General features: G+C 40.5%; 1 protein-coding gene across 3 annotated transcripts in view; it reads right to left on the bottom strand.

Moving 5' to 3' along the window:
* Positions 1-16,081: 16,081 nt before the first annotated feature.
* The window catches only part of KIDINS220 (kinase D interacting substrate 220), a 97,656-nt gene continuing 90,862 nt past the window's right edge, over positions 16,082-22,875 (bottom strand). Inside the window, exons 29-31 of one of the 3 annotated variants that reach the window (XM_079941173.1) lie at positions 22,223-22,303; positions 17,477-17,534; positions 16,082-16,569 (exon numbers count right to left, since the gene is read on the bottom strand). In XM_079941173.1, the coding sequence (XP_079797299.1) occupies positions 17,478-17,534; positions 22,223-22,303 (138 nt within the window). In that variant the 3' untranslated portion in view covers positions 16,082-16,569; position 17,477. Of the gene's footprint in view, positions 16,570-17,476; positions 17,535-18,849; positions 22,304-22,875 lie in introns of those variants that run through there. The other 2 variants (XM_079941171.1, XM_079941172.1) reach the window with 2 other exon arrangements.

Genomic DNA, 22,875 nt, shown 5'->3' with positions numbered 1-22,875 from the left:
ATATACAAAAATTAACCCAAAATGCACTAAAGACAATAAACATAAGAGCTAAAACTATAAAACTCTTAGAAGAAAACATATGGCATAAGCGTCACAAAACTGGATGTAGCAATGATCTCTTGGACGTGACACCAAAGGCACAGGCAAAAATAAAATAAAATAAAAATAGACAGGGCTTCCCTGGTGGCGCATTGGTTGAGAATCTGCCTGCTAATGCAGGGGACACAGGTTCGAGCCCTGGTCTGGGAGGATCCCACATGCCACAGAGCAGCTGGGCCCATGAGCCACAACTACTGAGCATGAGCATCTGGAGCGTGTGCTCTGCAACAAGAGAGGCCGCGATAGTGAGAGGCCCACGCACTGCGATGAAGAGTGGCCCCCACTTGCCACAACTAGAGAAAGCCCTTGCACAGAAACGAAGACCCAACACAGCAAAAATGAATAAGTTAATAAAAAATAAAAATAAAATAAAAATGAACAAATTGGACTTCATGAAAATTTAAAACTTTGTGTATCAACGGAGGCTATCAACAGAGTGAAAAAGCAACCTATGGAATGGGATAAAATATTTGCAAGTCATATATCTGCTAAGGGATTAATATCCAAAATATATAAAAGGCTCCTAAAACTCAACAACAGCAAAAACAGCCTAATTCAAAAGTGGGCAAAGGACTTGGATAGACATTTGTCCAAAGAAAATATATGAATAGCCAATAAACCTTGAAAAGATGATCAATATCACTAATCATTAGGGAAATGCAAATCAGAATCACAGTCAGCTATCACTTCACATCCATTAGGATGGCTGCTATCAAAAAAAAAAAAAAAAATGCACCAAACCCGTCCCCCCCCACCCCCGAAAAGAGCAAGTATTGGGGAAGATGTAGAGAGGTTGGAATTCCTATGCACTGTTGGTGAGAATATAAATGATACAGCTGCTGTGAAAAACAGTATGGCAGCTCCTCCAAAACTAAACAATAGAATTACTGTACGTTCCGGCAATTCCATTTCTGGGTATACACCCCCAAAAATTGAAGCAAGGTCTCAAAGAGATATTGCATGCCTGTATTCATAGCAGCATTATTTGCAATAGCTAAAATGTGGAAGCAACCCACGTGTCCATCAACAGATGAATAGAAGGCAAAATGTGGTCTATACATACAAAGGAATGCTATTCAGCCTTAAGAAGGAAGGAAATTCTGACACATGCTGCAACATGGGTGAATCTGGAGGACATCATGCTAAGTGAAATAAGTCAGTCACAGAAAGACAAATGCGGTATGATTCCATTTACATGCAGTACTTAGAGTAGTCAAAATCATAGAGACAGAAAGTAAGGAGGGTGGGTGACAGGGGCTTGGGGGAGGGGAAAAGAGGGAGTTATTGTTTAATGGGTATAAAATTTCCATTTTGCAAGATGAAAAGAGTTCTGCAGATGGATGGTGGCGATGGCTGCACACCAATATGAATGTACTTAGTACCACTGAACTGTACACTTAAATGTACTTAAGGTGGTAAATTTTATGTTATGTGGGAGATAGATCTGAGGAAATATCCCAGAACGTAGCACAAAGAGATAAAGATATCACAAATATGAAATCAAGGCCAGAGGCACAGAGGATAGAATGAGAAGATCCAACACAGGACAGACTTTACTGAGGGTCGTGGCAATGGAGGGGAGTGAGCAAGCAACTTGAACTTGAACGTTAGACATGTCTAAATAGTAGACAAGCCTTTAGCCAAGCTGGCAGTCCACACATATATCCGTCCTAAAACTTGAGAAGAAAAAGTTCAACAACACAAGACAAAGAGTTCCCAGATGAAGTAATAGAGTGGCCTTTAAACATACGAAGATAGTCAACTTCATTCATAATAAGTGCACATGGATACGACATGAGATATCAGTTCTCACCTAGCAGATGGACAAAAGTCCAAAAGTGGCCATGTACTGTGTTGACAAATCCTGTACATTGTTGATAATAAAGTGGTACAACCCCTGTGCAGAGGAATTGGATGATATCTAGCAAAATCGTATATGCATTTACACTTTGACCCTGCCATCCCACTCCTAGGAATCTATCCCAAAGTCACAATGCAAAAGTATGAAATAATAGATGCTCCAAGTTAATAGATTTGGCTTTTTTAAAATTTTATTTATTTATTTACTTAGTTGCACTGGGTCTTAGTTGTGGCACGTGGGCTCCTTAGTTGCGGCATGTGAACTCTTAGTTGCAGCATGCATACCCTGGGTCCAGTATGCAGATTTCCAAGCACTCCCCTCCCTGGGACGCCAGCACAGCCAGCAGAACCCTGGGAACCCTCCCCTGCACCAGTGAGCAGCATCCCCTCCTCAAGGCTTCTGGGTCTTAACCATTCCAACAATTCCAGCCTTTCTCCCCGTGCCCTCAGCCCAGACAAGGACATGCTTCCTGCAGTCACTACCTCCCTGCTACCTCCTTAGAGTTCTTTTTTTCCTTTTGCGGTTCCCTAGTTAACAATTGACACTGAGTTGACAATTGTATTCTCTCTGTGGAAGTTCCTGCCTGGACTCTGGCTGGTCCATTGGGCCCAGCCCCTCAACCTCCCTGTACAATGTGGAGCCCGTACTGCTCAGAGGAGAAACTCCAATGGCTCACCAACTCTTGGTTCGAAAGGGTACATGCACCCCGATGTTCACTGCAGTGCTGTTTACAATAGCCAAGACGTGGAAGCAACCTAAGTGTCCATCGACAGATGAAGGGATAAAGAAGATGTGATATATATATATATATATATATATACACACACACACACACACACACACACACACAATAGAATATTACTCAGCCATAGAAAAAATGAAATAATGCCATTTTCAGCAACATGGATAGATCTAGAGATGATCATACTAAGTGAAGTAAACCAGACAAATATCATATGATATCAATTATATGAGGAATCCTAAAAAATGATACAAATGAACTTATTAACAAAACAGAAACAGACTCATAGACTTAGAGAACGAACATATGGTTACCGCGGGGGAAGGATGGGGGGGAGGGATAGATTGGGAGTTTGCGATTCACATGTACACACTGCTATATGTAAAATAGATAACCAGCAAGGACCTACTGTATAGCACAGGGAACTCTACTCGATATTCTGTAATAACATAAATGGGAAAAGAATTTGAAGAAGAATAAATACATGTATATGTATAACTGAATCACTTTGCTGTACACCTGAAACTAACACAATGTTGTTAATCAACTATGCTCCAATATGAAATAAAAATTTAAAAATAAATTAATAAACAGCAAAAAATAAATAAAATAGAATTTTAGTGATATATTGGTCCTATATTGCTGCATAAGTAAGCACCCCAAAACTTAGCAGCTTAAGACAGCAAGTGTTTCTTACCTTGTACGGTTTCTGAGGGTCGGGAATCAGGAGTGGCTTTGCTCGGTGGCTCTGGACCAAGACTCTTGACTCAAGGCTGCCAGCGCTGGAGAATCAGCTTCCAGACTCCCTTGTGTGGTTGCCTCTGTTCCTCACCGGCTTTTGGCCAGAGACCCTGGGACCTCTCCATAGGGCTGCTCACAACAGGGCAGCTGGCTTCCCCCAGGGCGTGGCAGGGAGAGAATGTCCAAGACAGAAGCTGCAGCCTTGACTCACCAAATCTCGGAAGTGACGGACCACCACCTTCGGTCACACAGACCAACCCGGGTACAAAGAGGGGGGACCACCAGGGTGTGGGTGTGAACAGCAGAAGGTGGGGTCCCTGGGGCCATCTTGGAGAGTGGTTACAAGGTCTTTTTATTAAGAATGTTGGCTGAGGGGGTGGGGTAGGATCAGGGCCAGCCTGGGGGTCCTGATTCCTTTGCTGCTGCTGACAGTGGAGAGAACGCACAGTCTGGGCAGGAGCTGGAATCCGGAGGTCCCAAAAGGAGGAAATGGCCAACTTCCTACCACAGGCACCATTTTAGAAGTTCCTTGGAAACATTTGGTGGAAATGGCAGTGATAATTTTGGCCGTGTGACTCCTCCAGTCTATCTTGCTGTGTCACTAAAACTCTCAATTTAGGAACTATGCTGGCATTTCCTCCAGCTGATAAGATGTCTAGATGTCAATGGACGACGTGTGTATTTTTTAGTTGCAGCCAATACATTTTAAACTTATTAACAAGACCACAACTAACTTGGTTTTTTGAACTCAAGAAAAAATAGCATATTAAGTAACCACACATCGTAGAGCATCATAACTCATTGGATCATTTTACTTTTCCCAAATATTATTCCCACCTGATTCAATACCTGGCTATAAGCAGAACCTTGAAGTGAGGTAAATAATATTTTCACTTCTACAACGGGAGGGATAATTTGGGCATATCTAAAAGGCTAGCTAGCTAGCTAGATAGATAGATAGAGATAGGAAACCATACTATTAAATATTTTGGACTTGAGATGATTATTCTATTGATAAATGGAATGGCAAGGTATAACAGCCAAGGATAAACTTCAGTTCTTCCTTCCCCCTGCCCAGCTATCATATGTATTTTAATTACTGGAAACATATTATACACAATTGATAGTGTTCTCCAGTCTCACCATTGAAAGTGACACCCTTCAAGTCCAAGTGATTGGTTGAAGTAGATAAAAGGACCAAAGTTCTGGAAATGTTGAAAGTGGCCCTTGGGCCATTTCCACACCTTTATACACAGGAAGGAGGTAGCTTTTGTGTGGCATCTAGATAAAGACAAGGGACTTGCATTCTAAGTCTTATGTTGATATGCAATCTAAAAATAGTATATATTGATTCTTATACACTTCAACATTTTCTGTGTAAGGCCTTTACATTCTTAGTTATAGGCAAGAGCCCAAGTTTTCTGAGATTCCATAGCCAAACCATCAGTGAAATAGGAGGAGAAAAAAAAAAACAACTCTTACTGGAAGCCATATGCAAGAGAGAGATAGTGACAATGTCTGAAAAGAAAGCCATTTCTATTTTTTACATCTTTTTCACTACAGTAAGGGTGTAAATTTTAACTGACATTTCCCAAGGAAGCAAATCATTCTGGGGGGGAAAAATGGAGGCAATTACACACCAAAAGTATGTTGAAGGCTTCAATGTTAAGGGAAAATATCTACTTGATTTCAAATATTTTCAACCAAGACAGTTTCTTGCCCCAGACTAATCCTCACAGGCACTGAATGGAACACAGAGCTTCTGGGCAGCCCACGGGAGGTGAGGCTGCAAGCATTCGACCCTTGGTGCTGGCATCCCCCAGCCCCGGGAGGTGTGGGCAAGCATGTGCACTAACTAGGTCTCAGTCTCACTAGAAGCAAAGCGAGCGATCCTTTCAGCTCCATCATGCTCCCTGTAATTCTCCTGCCCTGGGAGATGAACGGCTCTCTAAAATCAGGCTGGACGCATCCAGTGTGTAAAAGAGCTATTTTTCCATCCGTTTTTCTGCCGTGACAGAATCACAGGAGAGGATTTATTTGTCTTCCTTATCCCTGTGGTGATCCGTGACAGTCTGTATTTTCCAAAACTGACTGCAAAAACATTCCTGGACCCACGTGCTCTTCTAGAACTTTGTCACTCCTGCAACAAGAGGTGGAGTCTGTCTCCTGGCCCTGAACCTGGGCTGGACTTTGTGAATGCAACAGCAGAGGAGCTCTGTGAATTCCAGGGCTAGGTCGTAAGAGGTGATATAACTTCTGCCTGATACCCACTCTCTCTCAGTCTCAGGACATTCACCCTGGGTATGTAGCTGTCATTTTGTGAGGAAGCCCAAGCTGTGTAGGGGTTTTGCACTTACAGCTGCCTCTCCAGCTGCCACCATGTCACCCATCAGACCTGTGAGCAAGAAAGCCTTTGAGAGGCCTCCGGCCCTGCCACCATCTGACCACAACTGCATGGGAGACCCTAAGTAGGAACACTTGGCTGAGCTAGTCAATCCCAGGACTGTGACAAAAATATTTATTTTATATATATATATATATATATATATATATATATATATATATATTTAAAATATATATATATATATTTAAAATATATATAATTGTTGCGGTTTTTGCCAATCAGTTTGGGGTGATTCCTTACATAGCAGTGGATAACATGAACATGATCTGAAGAGGTGAAGTGTCACACAGTCTAAGAATTATAATCTCCACATTTTTTTTGGTATAACCTCCTTAAAGGATTTTGAAAAACCATCTATGTGCTCACACAGTTTTTACTTGTCACTTAAATTTTTGTAATAAAATTTTATTTGCAAAATAAAATTTTATTTGCAAAATAAATTTTCACACAAATTCATTGCACTATTCTCTTAAGTGTGTCTCCTGGAGTATTGGTGCAATTTGATAGCTGTGATTAACCATATTTAAAATACAAGAACCATTTCTTCTTTAGAAGTCAAAAATTTCACAGTTTCTTTTTCTCCCTGAACTAGTATTTCTATCTACTTCTCCCACAAAATTTTGTTCTAATGTAATATATGTTTGCATTTAAAAATCATTGATTACCCTATTATGCCTTTCTGCAAAAGAACATATATATATTGAAATTATAAACATTTTTGTTTCCAGTTATCACAAATCCTTCTTCATGTTTAAATCCTTTTAACATTTTTATAAACATTAAGATAATATTTTACAGGAAATACATTTCTTAATGATATTTTCAATTATTTTAAGTATCCATGGATGAATGTTACTTTTGTATAGAACGAGCCAGAGTTCAGCATGAATTTTAATCCTGGTATTTTTGTTTGAATAGATTTAAGTGCCAAGAAACCTCACTCACACAAAGAAGTAGATGGAATTGGAAGCTGTTTTGATAGAACAACGTCATTCTTTCATAACTTCTTCCAAGTTATATGCTAGAAACTATGTAGCAATTCATTATCAAACTTTATTTTTAGTATTCTACCCCGTGACAACTCGATTACATCTAGCTTCCATTTTATTGGTAACAAAGAACTGGGAATCACTGGGCTTGAACATTTCCCCAAAGATGATCTAGGGAACAAAAGGAGGAGGGGGTTTAGATGGCCTTGGAAGACTTTCAGCCAACCTTCCGTTTTTCATCCCACTTTCACCTCTGCCTCCAGGGGGCATCCCTGGGCTCCCAGAGCCTTTCAGGGCGTTTGAGGGCCCCACACATCATGTCTCTTCTCTTTAGGGGCCTGTTGGCAGGCACCCAGGACATAGATTGTTTCTCTGATAAGTCTCCTCACCCCCCTGGCCTTTCTGGATTACAATATTTGTTGAAACTTCTCCCCTGCTGTCATCTTCCTTCCTGAGCTCTTTGACCTTACAGGTTGATACGTCAGGATGGAGAAGAAAGAGATGCATGTGTTCATTCTCCCATTCCTGACTGGTAGTGAAGTAACTAGCAAACAGAAAGCGCGAGTACTTAGACTTAATCAAATGAGTGTCTTCGCTCTGAAGACCAGCCTCGGGTGGCTCTCCTCCTCTGGAATCATTTAAACAGGAACCCCATCGTTTTTTTTTAATGTGCTCAATGGTGGATTTGCTTTATTGATATTTCCAGAAGTCCTTTGGAGGAAAGGGCCTTAATTAAGCAAGGCCCTTTACAGGATGGAATACTGTCCTACACATTGTTTGGGGTAAAAAGGATTTGGGGTGGGATATATTTGGAAGAGATTGCACATCATTTTCTTTTCTTGGAGTTTCAAAATATACATGGAAAGCTCTAAGAAACTGTGTAACAAAAAAACCTAGAGACTGTCATACAGAATGAAGTAAGTCAGAAAAACAAATATCGTATATTAACGCATATATGTGGAATCTAGAAAAATGGTACAGATGAACCTGTTTGCAAGGCAGAAATAGAGACACAGATGTAGAGAACAAATGTATGGACACCAAGGGGGGAAAGCAGGGTGGGGGTGGTGGGGGGATGAATTGGGATTGGGATTGACATGTAGACACTAATATGTATAAAATGGATAACTAAAAAGAACCTGCTGTATAAAATAAAATTAAATTTAAAAAAAAACTATTTGATTGGACTTTCTAAACTTATTGGACCAAAAATCCAGTTTTTCGTGTAATACCTGCCAACATCCTCACCTAACCAGCCTTCCACAAACATCCCAAGGGAAAGGCTGAACTAACTGATACATCTGGTAACCGATTTTGGCCAGACACTGTTTCTCAGAAAGCCCCCTTTCAACTGGATCCTGGATGTGGTGAGGCCGCAGGCCCTGTGCAACTCTCTGCTTTGTGGGCACCCTATGGACCGTCGGCACACGTGTGTGACGAGCTGGATGGACTCTTGACCCCCGGGTTTGAACGTTCCACAGATGGCTGAGGGACAAAGCAACGGGCCTTTTATTTGTGACTTTGACATGTGCGCTTTTGGGGATATTGGGAATGTTGTAATTTTCCAGTGCAAACTTTGACACTTTGTTTCTGGGTCACAGAGAAAACACCACCTTTCATCACCAATTACTGTTTTCCTCAAATCCATGCTATTTTTGTCCAGTTTCCTTTGAAAGACCAGAACAAATGCTAAGCCTTTGATTTCTCCACTTGTCATTCGAATTCATGGTACAGATTTTAAAGTCTTACCTTGTGTTCAAGTTGTCTTTCAGAATACGTGACTGGCTCCCCGAAGTACTTCTTTCCCCAGCCCTTGTCACACTGCTGTAGTCACAGCTCTTGCCTTTTTCATGATCGTGTAAGTGACTGACGCTTACTTGGTTAGTCATCAATATCTTCTATACATTGTTTAATTTTCAAGGCCACACTCTCACTTTTGATGTCATTTCATTCCAATCAAATCGCTCTTTATCTACTTAAATTTTACATGAAAATTTGACTTCACATAATCTTTGATAGTCTTTGCTCCAAATAGTGGTAATTCCTTTTAAGCCAGTGCATAATAATACATTCTTCTATTCTTTTCAAGGCTGCTAGAACAAGATTAATTTAGACAATGTTGAGATTAATCCTGCTGCAAGTCAAAACAAGTTGCAACATGCTGGAAAACACTCTGAGTCCCGTTTTTAATTTACAAATTAAGGGTGTTAAGACTTGAATCTTTTAAGGTCTCTTTGGAGAGCTCTATACTCCTGTATGTCGCTAAAGCTCGACTCTTGGGCTTCCATAAGTTATGCAATAACATTCTTAATCACTTATCATTCATTAGATTTTTCTAAAATTCTTGAGATTCAATTATCTTTCAACTTATTGCAGCTCTTTCAGTAATAAATTCCGTTAACTTGTTAACCACCAAGTTCAAGTTTGACCTTTGGCCCAGTGCCTTGCGGTGGCTGCGTGCACAAAGCTACAAGTGGACGCTCCCTTGGGTTGCAATAAGCTTTAAAGGATACTCCAGATAAGTGTACTTCAATAGAAGATATTGTGCCAAGAAGGTATAGCATGTGAGGAAGAAAAGAGCACGCGCCTGAGCACGGGAGGAAGTGAGGACAAACTCACAAAAATAAGGACCATCTGTGAAGTTAGTTTCCTGAAGATCCTTGTAGTATTCAGGAAAAACAAGGTAAACGGACAACTTTAGCTTAGAAATCAATTTGCACAGGAATAAATTGGGACCATACTTTGAAGGGCCTTGAATGTCCATCCAAGATTACTGGAATTGGATACTTTGAATGACGGGGGAGTCATCGCCACTAATGAGCCGGAGGTGAACTCTGCGTTTCAGAGGCTCCACTGGCATTCGTGGGCAGGAATGAAGAGGGGAGAGGGGAGAGGCAGGCGATGCTGGTGGCTAGATTCAAGGTGGAGGGGCCCTAAGGGAATGGTCTAGAGAGACACTACAGAGAGGAGCTAAGAGCCTGGTGACTGACGGGGCGAGGGGATGGGAGAGAGAGAGGAAGTGAAGATTGACTCAGTTTCTGAGCCTGAGTAACGGAGATAATTATGGCGCCAGTGACAAGGAGGCAACCACAGCGGGAGAGCTGGTCTGGGGGACAGCTTTGAGCTCTGTTTTAGGCAAGCTGTACGTGAGGCGACGGCCGACATCTGGGTGGGAACATTCAGCTGGCGCCGGAGGAGAGGGAGGTCGGAATCTAGGGCTTGCTGGGCACATGCACGTTCTCCCCGTCACACCCATCAGGGTGCCAGGGCCTCCATCACAGCTGTTTTCTCCTTGCATCATCCCAAAATAAAAGGTCCCGATTTTAGTCTGTTTCCAAATGACAATCTCTTGTGTTCACTCACTCCCGGCTCCTGATACCTTGGTTAAGATTTCACGATTGCTGCAGCAGTCCAGACATAGAGGTACCCCCGGGGAGGTTTAGAGATATGATAAACCAAAAGAGTCTTTTCTTTCTGCAGTTTTCTTCTGATGGCAGAAACACGTGTCTTTAAAAATAACTCAAATCCAGAAATTTGTAATAAAAACTCCAAACCCTTGCACATGTGCAACAGGAGACATGTAACGCTTATTCATACAAACCTTGCAATAAAAACTGGAAACAACCCAATATCCAATAAGGTAAATAGATACGTTATACATGTTTATATAACAGAATACTATTCTGCAGTGAAAAGTTAATGAATGGCAACTATGTACATCACCAGGGATAAACCTCACAGACAGCGTTTAATGAAAGAAGCAAGTCAAGGATAAACACTAACAGTATGATTTTATTGATACGAGCTCAAAACCAGGTAAAATTGTTCAAGGATACATACATACATAAGTGGCAAAAGCATAAAGGTAAGCAAGGAAATGATTATCACAAAGGCAAGAGAGTGGTATTTGAGGGGTACTTCCAGAAGAGACACACACGGGAGACTTCTAAGGTGAGGTCATGGGGTGGAGCCCCCAGGGATTAGTGTCCTGATAAAAGTCACGGGAGAGCTCACTTCCTCCCCTACCCCTGCTCTCTGCCACACCACGACACAAAGAGCGGTCAGCGGTCTGTAACTTGGAAGAGGGTTCTCACCAGAACCCGGCCGTGCTGGCATCCTGATCTTGGACTTCCAAACCCCAGAACAATGAGACATAAATTTCTGTTATTTATAAGCCTATGGTAAGTCTATGTTTGTTCGTTACAGAAGCCTGAGCTAAGACAAAGATAAAATGAAGCTAAAAGTGGGGTGAAAGCAAACCATCCTATGTAGCACCAAAATATTTGTAATGATACGACCACTTTATAATTTCCTCATCTGTAAACTTGAGGGGCTAGACTAAACGACCAGAAAGACTTCTCACTCTACGTGCTCATGTTCATCCCTTCAATATCACCTAAATGGCTGCAAACTGAGTTCACATACATCACTGGAGGGGCAAAAAGGCATAGCTGGGGATACACTAACTCAGTGTTAGACCTGGCTTCAAATTTCTGCTCTAACCCATAATGGCTGTGAGCCACTGGGCAAGGTTTTTCACTTCTCTCAGCTTTAGTTCCCCATTTGTAAGATAGGAAAAGTATCTGCTTCTCAATATTATTCCAAAGATTAGGGAGCTAGTGACTAATATATAACAGGTAATGGGGAAGTAGTACCCATTATCAAGGGAGGAAGCCCTCTTTCCTCCATCACATACTTTTTTTTTTTTTTTGCGGTACGTGGGCCTCTCACTGTTGTGGCCTCTCCCGTTGCAGAGCACAGTCTCCAGACACGAAGGCTCAGCAGTCACGGCTCACGGGCCCAGCCGCTCCGCGGCATGTGGGATCCTCCCTGACCGGGGCATGAACCCGTGTCCCCTGCATCGGCAGGCGGACTCTCAACCACTGTGCCACCAGGGAAGCTCCATCATGTACTTTTAATAGATGAAGAAACTAGAGCTGACAAGTACATGGCCATCGGATAGACAGCAGAGCCAGGCGGTCCATAACTCCAGCCTTGTGACTCACTTCTGTGTTCTTTCACCTGTGATGTATTGACCAACCGACCCACCATTTCAGTGATGGGTCAAATCAGCTATCTGGCAAGGTCACATTTAAATACACACATGCACGGGCACACGTGCACACACACACACACACACACCCCTTCCCCAGCACCAGTTTAAACACGCTGCAATGGTTATGTTTATACCAAATGGACAGAGCTCAGTTCAGGAGATCTGGTCAGTGAGGACAACAGAGCCAGACAGAGGGTTCGTTTCAAGATACACAAGGATTTAAATAAAAGCCCAGATGGCCTGCAGATCTGGACTCCTTTACTGCCTGGCACTGCGGCTGCAGGGTTCACAGGGAGAGGACGGAAGAAGGAGATAGAGCTTCCGTGGGAAAACCCAGGACACATTCTCAGAGCCTGAAGACTCAGATGTGTTTAATACTCTCCACTAACATTTTCTACAACAATGGAATATGGAAAACAGAAGCACCACAGACCCACGTAGGACAGAGTGATGGGTACTGGCAGAAATGAAGTGAGCACCGTGTTGGAAAAATTATCAGATTTGGAGTCAAAAAACTAGGGTTGGTGTCTTTGTTCTGTTTACTAGCTGAGTGACCTTGGGGATGGGAGGGAAAGAGGGCTCTCAAACTCCCAAATCTTCAGTTTTCTCAAAATTAAGATAATGACAATAATACCAATAGTTTAGGGAACGGCTACAAAAATCTAACGCATTGTTGTCATGTAAAAGTTAAACGTCTGTGTCTCAGTCTCCTTATCTATAAACTAGGGACAATGATACCACTTACATTATAGGCTTGTTAGGATTTAATAAGTTAATCCATGTGAAGTGCTTATAACAGTGTCTGGCTCAAGTAAGCACGCAAATTATTAGGTAGATGATTATATTGAACTAAACCGTTACCTACCACCATCTCGATCCACTGTCTATCCACTGTTCCAGATATGTCTATTGGTTTCTTGCCTTTAAGTGACTAGTTGTCATTATGAAAGACAGAGTTCCATTTTGCCTATTTTCTTTTCTTCTTAGGAGACAGTGACCAAAATCATTAAAAAAAAAAACCTCTACTGCAATAATGATTTTTTAAATAGACATATATTACTTATCTATTAACATTATTAAGCATTAATACTATTTAATAATAGAATATAAAGAAAAATACATAGAGTGGTATTTAAGATTGTAATCTAACACAGAATACTGACAATAGAATTGACATATAGAAGGGCAAGTGTTTGTATACGAAGGCCATATGACAGTAAGACTGCAAGTAAAATGTACATATCCAACACTATGTGCAAACCTCAATGTAATGGTCTACTGCATGAATAATAATGGGATAAAGGATGTTAAACACAAAAGGTAGATTTTTAACCAAAAATTGAACATCATTCCAAAATAACTAGTAGGAACAAAGATGTTTGATGTTTAAAAAAAACGATTTTTCCCTATAAATACTGTTTACATGGATATAGATTTTTTTTAAAGACTTTTATCTTTCTTAAACCCCAAACCCTGGTTTAAAACAAGTAAAAGACAATGGTGATGGTACAGCGAATAAAGCTATAATTAAAGTGCACCTTGGAAAAAAATGTAAGAATTGACTTTAGCTAAAGTCCCCAGTTAGCTAAAGAACAATGAAGATAACTGTAATATAAAGAGAGGGCATTCTGGAACCCCACTGCCTGGGCTTGAATCCTGGCTCTGCCACTTAGTAGCTGTGTGACCATGGGAAATTACCTAATCTCTCTGTCTCTCAGTTTCTCATTCGTAAATTGAAGATAGTAGCAATTAAGTCATGACGCTGTTGTGAAGAGTAAATTAGTTAATAGATGTAGAGATCTTGGGAAAATGTCAGGCACATTATGTGTTCAATAAACGTAAACTTTTAAATTATAACAACTGCATAACGATACTTTAAATATCCCAAATGAATATAGAATAATAACTGATAAAACAAATATTCAACACAAAATGTTGACTTTGGGGGGCCAGCTGAACATAAATCAGCACTAGTCCATTACTATTGCTAAAGATCACAACTCAACGTGACCACGGCATATATAATATTAAAGTAGCATCACGTTTCATCAATCCAAGCAAGACTCCATCAACTGCAGGATCTGTCGTTACTTTAGGAAACATTGAGGGGGAAATGCTGCCGTTGATGCTGTGGCTTATATTTCAGAAAAGTCAAAGTGTGAAAAAATGTGCACCTTGGAATTGATGCACCTTGGAATTGACCAGTCGGAAAAAAACTGGAAAGTGGTCAACAGCGTTAGATTGCAGACGCGTTTGTTTAAACAAAATGGTAGACATACAGTCTAATTTTCCCATTGCCTTCTAAGGGTGGGAGCTGCATTTCCTGGACAGGAGTGGCCACTAACATAAGTTTAGCTTCTCTTCAACTACCAGTTCCTGCACTGGGGGCAGGAGCCTCCCAGGGACCACGTCCTGCCCCGGCTGCCAGGTACCAGGAGGAGGAACCGGGAGCCCCTGCGTTGCTCTAGGAGGCAGAAAGCTGAAAGAGTTGGTGGTGACGGAAGGTCTGTACTTACCACCAGATCCCAAGAGTCACCGATGCCTGGGTGGCCTGAGTCTTTGGATTACTAAAAGGGTTCTAGAGAAGTTGTGAAACTTTATTCTTTTCCCCATTCCCAACCTTGCTTAGTTCTTCCTGCAACCCACTCCATATTAGAAATTTGCAAAGTTTCTGGGGATGTAAGGAAAGAACTGGCTGATTGAAAACTACCTAACCCTAAAACCCTAAAATCCTCAAACTCTTCCAGGTTAGGTGTTATTTTAACAGACTTCCCTACCAGAACGAAAAGCAAAATTTTAAAGAGATGTCTTCAAAAAACACTGCTACTACAGCTGAAAACAAGATGCGTCGCAGTGTTGAGTCTGCCATGGATCATCCATGTCAAGTACCTAAGTGGCCAGGTGCCTATGAACTTCAAAAATGTTTGCTCTTCCTCCAGGGCATGCAGTTCACCGAATTCCCCAGCCTCCCTTGCCCCTCAGCACGACCAGGGGACTTAGGAAGGCCGATGGGATGGGCAGACACCACTTCCCATGCATGGTCCTCCACCCTCTCTCCTCCCCTGCACATCGACAGAACACAGAAGATGGGGCAGAGGACTCTGAAGCCTTGGTGGCTGGTGGAGCCACAGAATGAAGGAATCTGGGTCCCTGAATCTTTGTGAACTGTTACAGGAACAAGAAACAAACTTCAAATGTGTTAAGTCAATGAGATTTTGAGGTTGTTGTTTAGCCTACCTTAATAAAGAAATTTTCAATGAACCCACGATGGCCCACTCGTGTATAAAAGTCAGTAGAGAATCCCAGTATAACACATGAATTCTAGTTCAAATTTATCAGAGTGGTCAACCTGAGATAAGGAATGAGAAACAGCAATGAGAGCTGGTCAATGAAAATAATAACTAAAAAAAAAAAAAGGTTGGAAAGCTGAGCTAGAGAAAGGGTAAACCTACATATCAGATTTGGGGGGATGGTCCTGATGTTAAATATCCTCACTATAATGATTTATCCCCATTTGGGCTCAGAGAAAACATGCTCACCATAGCTAAGTTATAGCTAAAAATATTTCCAATATTCTTAAGTTAATTGTAGGATTGAACCATTTTAATTTGATTCTATAACTATATTAATTTATAAGATGGGCATCTCCACAAAGGACTGAACAAAGGGCTTAAAGCACACAGGCGGTTTTAAAATACATCCATGTAGAACAGATAGCCTAGCACTTTAAAGTGACAGCACTTAGCAAGATGGGCTGTGGATGTTCCTCCCTGAGAGTTTTTAACAAAGCATGGTGTCATGTCCTGAAAGATTCCCAGAGTCATAAGCTGAAAAGCTTATAGGGCCAGACAGGTAGCAGGTGGCTATAAAGTGATAGGGAAGGGCGGGGCCTGTAAGGAACTACAGACACACACACAGTGTGAAGGCATTCAGCATTTTTACAATGTGTGGGCAGACTCTCCTAGTTTAGGTATACCTTATTCACTCATCAAGTACTGACTGAATGTCCACTGGCTATCTGAAATCCAGGACTTGGCCTTTCTTGAGGTTTCTTTCCAATCCTAATGCTCTGAAGAATGTTTTATGGTAAAATGGATGAATACATGACAACCGATACAAAACTTAAGACACAAAAAGACAGAAAAGAACCCAGGTAAAAGATAGAGGGAAAAAAACACAAAGAACTCAAAAAGCAAATAAATTCTTTAAAAATAAAGAGAGTTAAATTCGCATTAAGTATAACAATATACAGTCTACAAATTCTCAGAAACACAGATAAAAAGTGCAAGTGTCAGGAACTACGGTAATTTGAAAATAACAATCTAAATTTTTATTAGACATTTGACCAAGAAGATGCTATAAGATATGAAATGTCAGGTTATGTAGAGTTTATTTACATGCGTTTTGCTATACATTTGGGCTTCTATCTAAACCTTTACAAAAGGAACACTTCATTAAAATGAATTCAAATTTTACAACTACTTGGAACAAAGAACACTGGCCGAGGTGACAAGTCTCTCTTCTTCAGTCGACTGGAGAGCAGGCTTACTGAGTGGCAGATAGAATCTTCATTACCCCCTTGTGTCTGGTGAGGAAGCCAGCAACTGGGAGAAGGTAACCGAATTGTGAGGAGGAATGGTCTATGGGCAGGGTACTAAGATCTAGAGCCCTTCTTGCCTTGAAAGGAAATGAGGTAAATAAGTATGAAATATATGTTAAAATTAGAAAATGATAGTGGGTAATCAAGACAATCTTAATTATTTCAAACAACTCCTTAATTTGAATAATATGAAGCATGTAGTTCTATATTCTTTTTTAAAGTAAAATTTCATTTATTCAAGTTCTAATAATTGTTTGATAGACTGTTTTGTGCTTTGTTAAATCCCGGCAAAAACTAAGGGCTTGTAATATGTATCACTGGTGTAAATAACCCTCCACAGGCACATTAAGCCCAGGAGATTAGGGACCTAAGCGTGCTCTTCGTACACAGATGACTGTTGGTTATCCTGTATCGGCATTGTCAGAATATTCTGTGGACTTTGAAACAGTCCCACTGCCTTTCTTGTACAGTATTGCTGTAATTCACACTTTTGGCCAATTTTGCTTGGTCCTCACTCCAGTTAGGTCAAATCACTGGCATTTTTATTGACTTTTAAGGAATCATCCTACTAACAGTCTGGAAATAACTGCTCTTCCTTCTGAACTGATCCTTTTATTCTTACAAATTCTTTGTTTTCTTAATGCCTCACTGTAACTGGAAACTCAGGATAGAGCTCACCACATAGCCAGCCAGGCCTGTCCAGAGTCTTCTGCTCCAAGTGCTGGGAAGCCCCTTTAGGAAACCTCTCACCCACAGACCTGGGCACAGCAGACTTGGTGTTAACCAAGGCGGTGCTTTACCAGTGATTTTACTTAAAAAGCTTTGACCATGTAGGTGACAGTGGTTGATTTCTAGCAACTGTTTTAGATATTTCTTACTTAACTCTATTTCTTAAAGTGGTGAGAATGTAAATTCTCTAATTGGTGAGAACTGTTTCAACGGCGGCTTAAAACTAATTACTTTGAAAACTAATTTTTTACATACCTTAGCTTAAACTGGATCCCTCTGAAGATCTATCTATCTCAAGGGCAGCATTTTCTTCCTAGGCATGAAAGGTTTAAAATATGTAAGGTTTTAAATTCTCTTTCTAGTCAATCAGTCTCAACCAAGGATTCTCAACCTTTCTCAAGTGATGAGCCATTACATTAAAAGACCATCCAAGTGCAGGCTCTCAGTTACAGATCAATTTCTTTCTATTTTTCAATTCATCTGCATAATTATAGTCTATGCTCAGAATTCTGAGGTAGGGAAGGGTAAGGGGCACCACAACCTGGAAATTAAAAATGCAGTCATTCCAGACAGCCCACTCAGGCTGGTCCAGCCCCACCCCCACCCAAAGCAAAAAAGGCTCCCCGGCTGTTCGGCTGTTTCTTCCCTTCTGCCAAGTGTCAGCACGGTTCTAGAAGGGCAGGAGGCGAAGGAGCCTAGATGTTCAGTGTCAAGTGTTTGTCAAAGAAGTTGATTTCATTGCTCCTTCCCATTTACCTGCTTCTTCCCTCAATGTCACTCATTCGTAGAGAGCACAGTGCCCTCTGGTTCTCTTTTCCTGGTAGTTACGCTGATTTACTCAAGGGTTAACCAGGAATTCAGGGATTTTTAAGCTCTAAATAGGCTGAGAATTCCTGGTACAGCCAAAATCTATGTAGTTTTAAAACCTTTTAAATTTAGTATTTTAGCCAGAAGGATAAAGGATGTAATTTCATTCGAAAATATTTTCTAATGGTTAGTATTTGTAAGAAAAAAAATCCTGATTACAAGTATATTTCACTCAGAACTATAACATGCAAGTGATCCAAAGAGTCCTCAATTTAAGACGAAGAATTTTAGCAAGTAAGTTTCTAAAATTATTTGGCTAGGCAATTAAAATTATTCTGACTGCTATAGAAAACTCAAATAAATAAAAATAAAAGACAAAAACAAGTTTTCCTGTTAATATTGAAAACGTTGGTTATTATGAATTTTACATTTCTCCAAATTTGAGAGCTGATCCTTAAATGCTCAGCATCCTGAAAGTTATATCAGTTGAGAGAGAGCAACAGCTTGTTCTCTAGTCTCTCCTACTGAAAGGCTGTCCTCGTAGGTACCACTCCATACGTCCACGGTGAATGGATCTGGCCTACGTTATGGTACATGAACAGAACTATCGGCGGCTTAAAGTAAAGGCAAAACGGTCTATAAAACATGGCAAGACTCTGAGGCAGAAGCTAAGGGACTAGCAAATTTAGAGCACCAATTCTCTTTTCCGTCATTTGTCACCCAGCTTAAAGCAGAGTTTTGCATATGTGAGAGTTAGGCTGAGCTACGGATTATAAATAGATACAGATATACATGCACATAGACACACAGATTCAAAGGGATGATGGTGTGACTCAATAACCCATCTGGTTTGTCAATTTCTAAAACACTATGAAAAAGCAAACTTTTCCAGAATGTTCATACAACAACTAAATTGATACCCTCCCAGGATCTGGAAAACCTACTTCTTGTAGTTACACAAATGCACGGTACAGAGCTGTACCGTGGGCCCTAATGCTTCACAAAGGCACCATTCAGGCACTGAGCCACGCTGTCTCGGAAAGACTAGAGAGAGCAGCTCAGAACACTCCTGCAGCTGCACGACTCCTACATGCACCTGAACGTCTTTAATGAACTTTAGACCTCTGACAAAACAAACACACAAATTACTTTTTTATTTTTAATTGAATTGTGAATCATCATCACTATAGTGAATAAAAATTCATGACTCAGAATAGCATGCAACTTTTTTTATTGTTTTCTAAATCTATCTGTACACTTAATACTCTGGTATTAACTTTACAAACAGAATAAAGAATACACTACAGTGATATTAAGCTGCATCTACTCACCTGAAAAGGAACAAAGTATCGCCCCTGAAATAATTACTAATTACACAGTACTGCAGACTAATAAACACTGTAAGTACTAAAATGTTAACATTTCACCATACAATGTCAACAACATCCTGCCTTCTTTTTTAATTGGTTAAAACATTTGTTAAGGTCATGCAAAATAAACACTTTATGAAAATGTTAGATTACACTCAAACATCAAGGCAACGAAACCCAAAAGAGCAACTTTTTAATACAACGACTGGTCAAGTAGATAAACTATTCAGCATATTAAAAACCCAGTAAGTGAAAAACATCAAAAATGTAAACGCTAAATTTAGGTAACTGCTCCTCTATGATCTCACCACCTACAATCTTATCTGTGACTGAAGATATACTACCAAAATTGTTCTACATAAGTAAGCTATGTTAAAATGACCAAAAAAATGTCAATACATGATGCCAGGGTAAATTTCTAGTCCACACAATAGTTAAATGTGATCATTCTCTTAACTCTGCTAACAGTAAATGAAAAGTCACACCCAGATTTATCTTCTTTTTACTCCTGCTTTGTTACATGTTTTTAAACTTTTGTCTACAAGTATTTCTTATTAACCTCCCCCAGAATTAACATGCCGATTTAGGAACAGGTGAAGCAGATAAACCTTGCCCTGGTATAGAAGGCAGTGATTTCGGTCTCCCTAACTAAATATTTCCTTGTCACTTGTCAACTGTCACTGACCCTTCTGCTATAGTTATGTCCTCAGTCTCCCATTCCATGAAGATTTTTAGTGCCTATTATTATCCATGTCTCCCTGATTCTCCCAGAGAAAGAATTCATTTTTTTCCTCTCATCGCTCGGCTCACTAAGGAAAGCTGAGCACACAATTTAAAGGAGCTACAGAGTAGACCAGGGTGGGTTCTCGGGCAGGTGGATGGTGCTTGAAGCCATGTCTGGGATCTGGAGAGAAGAGCATCCAGGTCATAGGAAGGTGATCGGCCCCTCTCCATGGGCCACTCTCCTAGCAGCTCACAATGACCCAGTTACTGGGGCTCTACTTTGGGCACTGTTGACTCACATTCTTACCAATTTTTAAAGCCCTCTTTATATTTTCTACTTAAAATTTAAAAACTCTTTGATAAGCAATTTGTCTATTATACAGAACACCGGTTTGCAACTTACAGAGCATTAACCTTTAGTCTCTAGGCTATTCCATAAGCTGTAAGTTCTTATGTTTCACCCCTTAAGAGCAAAATGTGCTTCTGGTTCATTTAACATCATGTCTTCCCTCAAATATTTAATGAATGAATGTTCTACGAAAGGGGTCTCTAGCTTTTAATTTCTGTTGGCGAATTAAGCCCTTTATATTTAATAAACTACTTCTGACCTATCTTTATACTCATCTTGTCTTGCAGTTATATGCCAACGAAAGGTGCAATAACAATATTGGGTTTTTAAGCTGCTAAGTACAAAGACAATGGGGGCTGACAGATGGACCAGGCTATCTTATACTTCCCTCTGTTGTACAGTGTACGTCTCTTTTGCCAAAGACCTTCTCATCCGTTAATTATTTGTGAGTGAAATGTACAGGTGGTGTGCGTGGATGGATTCACCATAAAACTCAGGTCAGTCTTGTCACAGGGATTATAGTAACACTATTCTGCTTTTGCTTGTTTTTCTTAAAGTTGCTTGTTTTTCTTAAAGAATGCTTTCTCTTTCTTCTCCAAAGCCTGTACTATCAGAAGAGGCTACTGCGTGCAGCTCTGAAGAATCTTTCGAGAGCCTCATATAACTTGAACGCTGGCTTCTCTTATGCGTCATGCTTTTTAGATTTTCATTCTGAATGGCAGTTGAGTGGGAACTGGAACCAGACCTCAAGATGACTTGGGGCGTCTCCCTAAGCCCCTCCATCTCATCAGAATTCTGGTTGGCTCTGTTGGCTGGAGCACTGTTGTTGTTCAGAGTCACAGTGCTGGGTGTGCGATTCAGATTGTAGGCTTTGTGGCACGCTGGCCAGTTTTCTTCAGGGCTGCTGGCTATCAAGCTGCATTCGGAAGGGCTTTTCTTGTCTTCTGAACAAATGGACATCCGAGCTACAAGTGGGTCTTGCAGGCCACTCAAGCTATGTGGTATTCCCCGTTTTCCACTGTGGCTGTCATCTTCGAGCTCTATGAGATTTGCCTTTTCAAGCTGGGAGTCATCAGCTGCTTCATTGTGAAGGGAGTGATTGGGAGAGCTCTCGTTGGATCTCACTCCCGAATCAGATGAGTCCTTTTTGTCAAGGAGGGCGTCTGATAAATACTCTTTTGCCTTAATGAAGGTTCTAATAGGCTCCGCACTGTGTTCTGGAGACTTCAACACTCTCTCTACTTTCCCTTCAGCTTTTTTGTCTCTGTCATCTTTGAGCAGTGGAGTATTGTCTGATTCTTCTGTCCCAGACTCATCTTCATCACTTGGAAGTTTCTGATAGCGCAGCCCACCTCCCTTCAGCTTCAAATCTGTCTGGAAGAGACCTGACCTTTCTGAGGACTTCTTGCTTGGGAGAAGCTTGCTGCCTGACTGATCAGACTTTTCATCCTCTTCAGTGATAGGATCCAGGGGTGAGGCATCGTTAGTGGAAACTCCTGATGAGGAATAATCTATAACATCTCCCCTCTTCATTAAAAATGACTTCCTTCCATCATCTGGCTTTGGTTCACTATCCCTCCCTTTCTCTGGTTCTAGATTAGAGTGAATGGAGCCCCCGGATGAACTCTGACCCATATAATATGTGCTGTGTGGAGAAGACCTGCCGCTCATTGTTGTGGAACCCGTGCCCCCTTCTAACTGAGACATCTGGGCAATATATTCTCTATAGGCATCTCTATACTCAGCCTGCACCTTATCAGTAAGCTTTGAAATTTCAATACTGGAATCCTGGGAAGTGAGACTCGATAGACTTGGGGTTCTGCGAGTTTGTGACTGTGAAGACAAAAAAATAATAATAATTTAAGAATTCAAATAAACCCAAAAAAAGGCACAATAAACATCAGCTTAGGAAATTTTATACATATATATATATATATATATATAAATAAATAAATAAATATATATATATATGGACAATAAGAATTTTTAAAGTCCTTAAAATACCAAATTCTTTTAGAAGAATTCTGCATAACACAGTTTAACAAAAGCTGTGAACTTATGAATAATTTTACTGTTATTAGAAAGCTTTACACAAATTTTAATAAAATTAGTTTATTGTTAATATTTAAAAGTATAATTTAAGGTTATATTAACAAATAACCTTAGGACTTGTTTTTATCATTTCAAACTTTTAAATTTATTTACGGCAAAAGTCACCTTCATTGATAAAATATAAAAGTTCCCCTTAGAAAAGAGAAAGAAGATGAGAGCTAAGATATATCTCAAAAACAAAATACTCAAGTCTTTAAATGTATGTTAAATAGAACCTTTCTCAACTTGCACGACATGAAGTTTCTGTCAAATTCCAATTCAGTGAAAAAAAAATGTACTCAAAATGCAAAAAA

This window comes from Stenella coeruleoalba (assembly GCF_951394435.1).
Source record: "Stenella coeruleoalba genome assembly, chromosome: 13".
Taxonomy (NCBI): Eukaryota; Metazoa; Chordata; class Mammalia; order Artiodactyla; family Delphinidae; genus Stenella; species Stenella coeruleoalba.
Note: the sequence above shows the minus strand (reverse complement) of the source record. Positions and strands in the feature narration are given on the sequence as shown.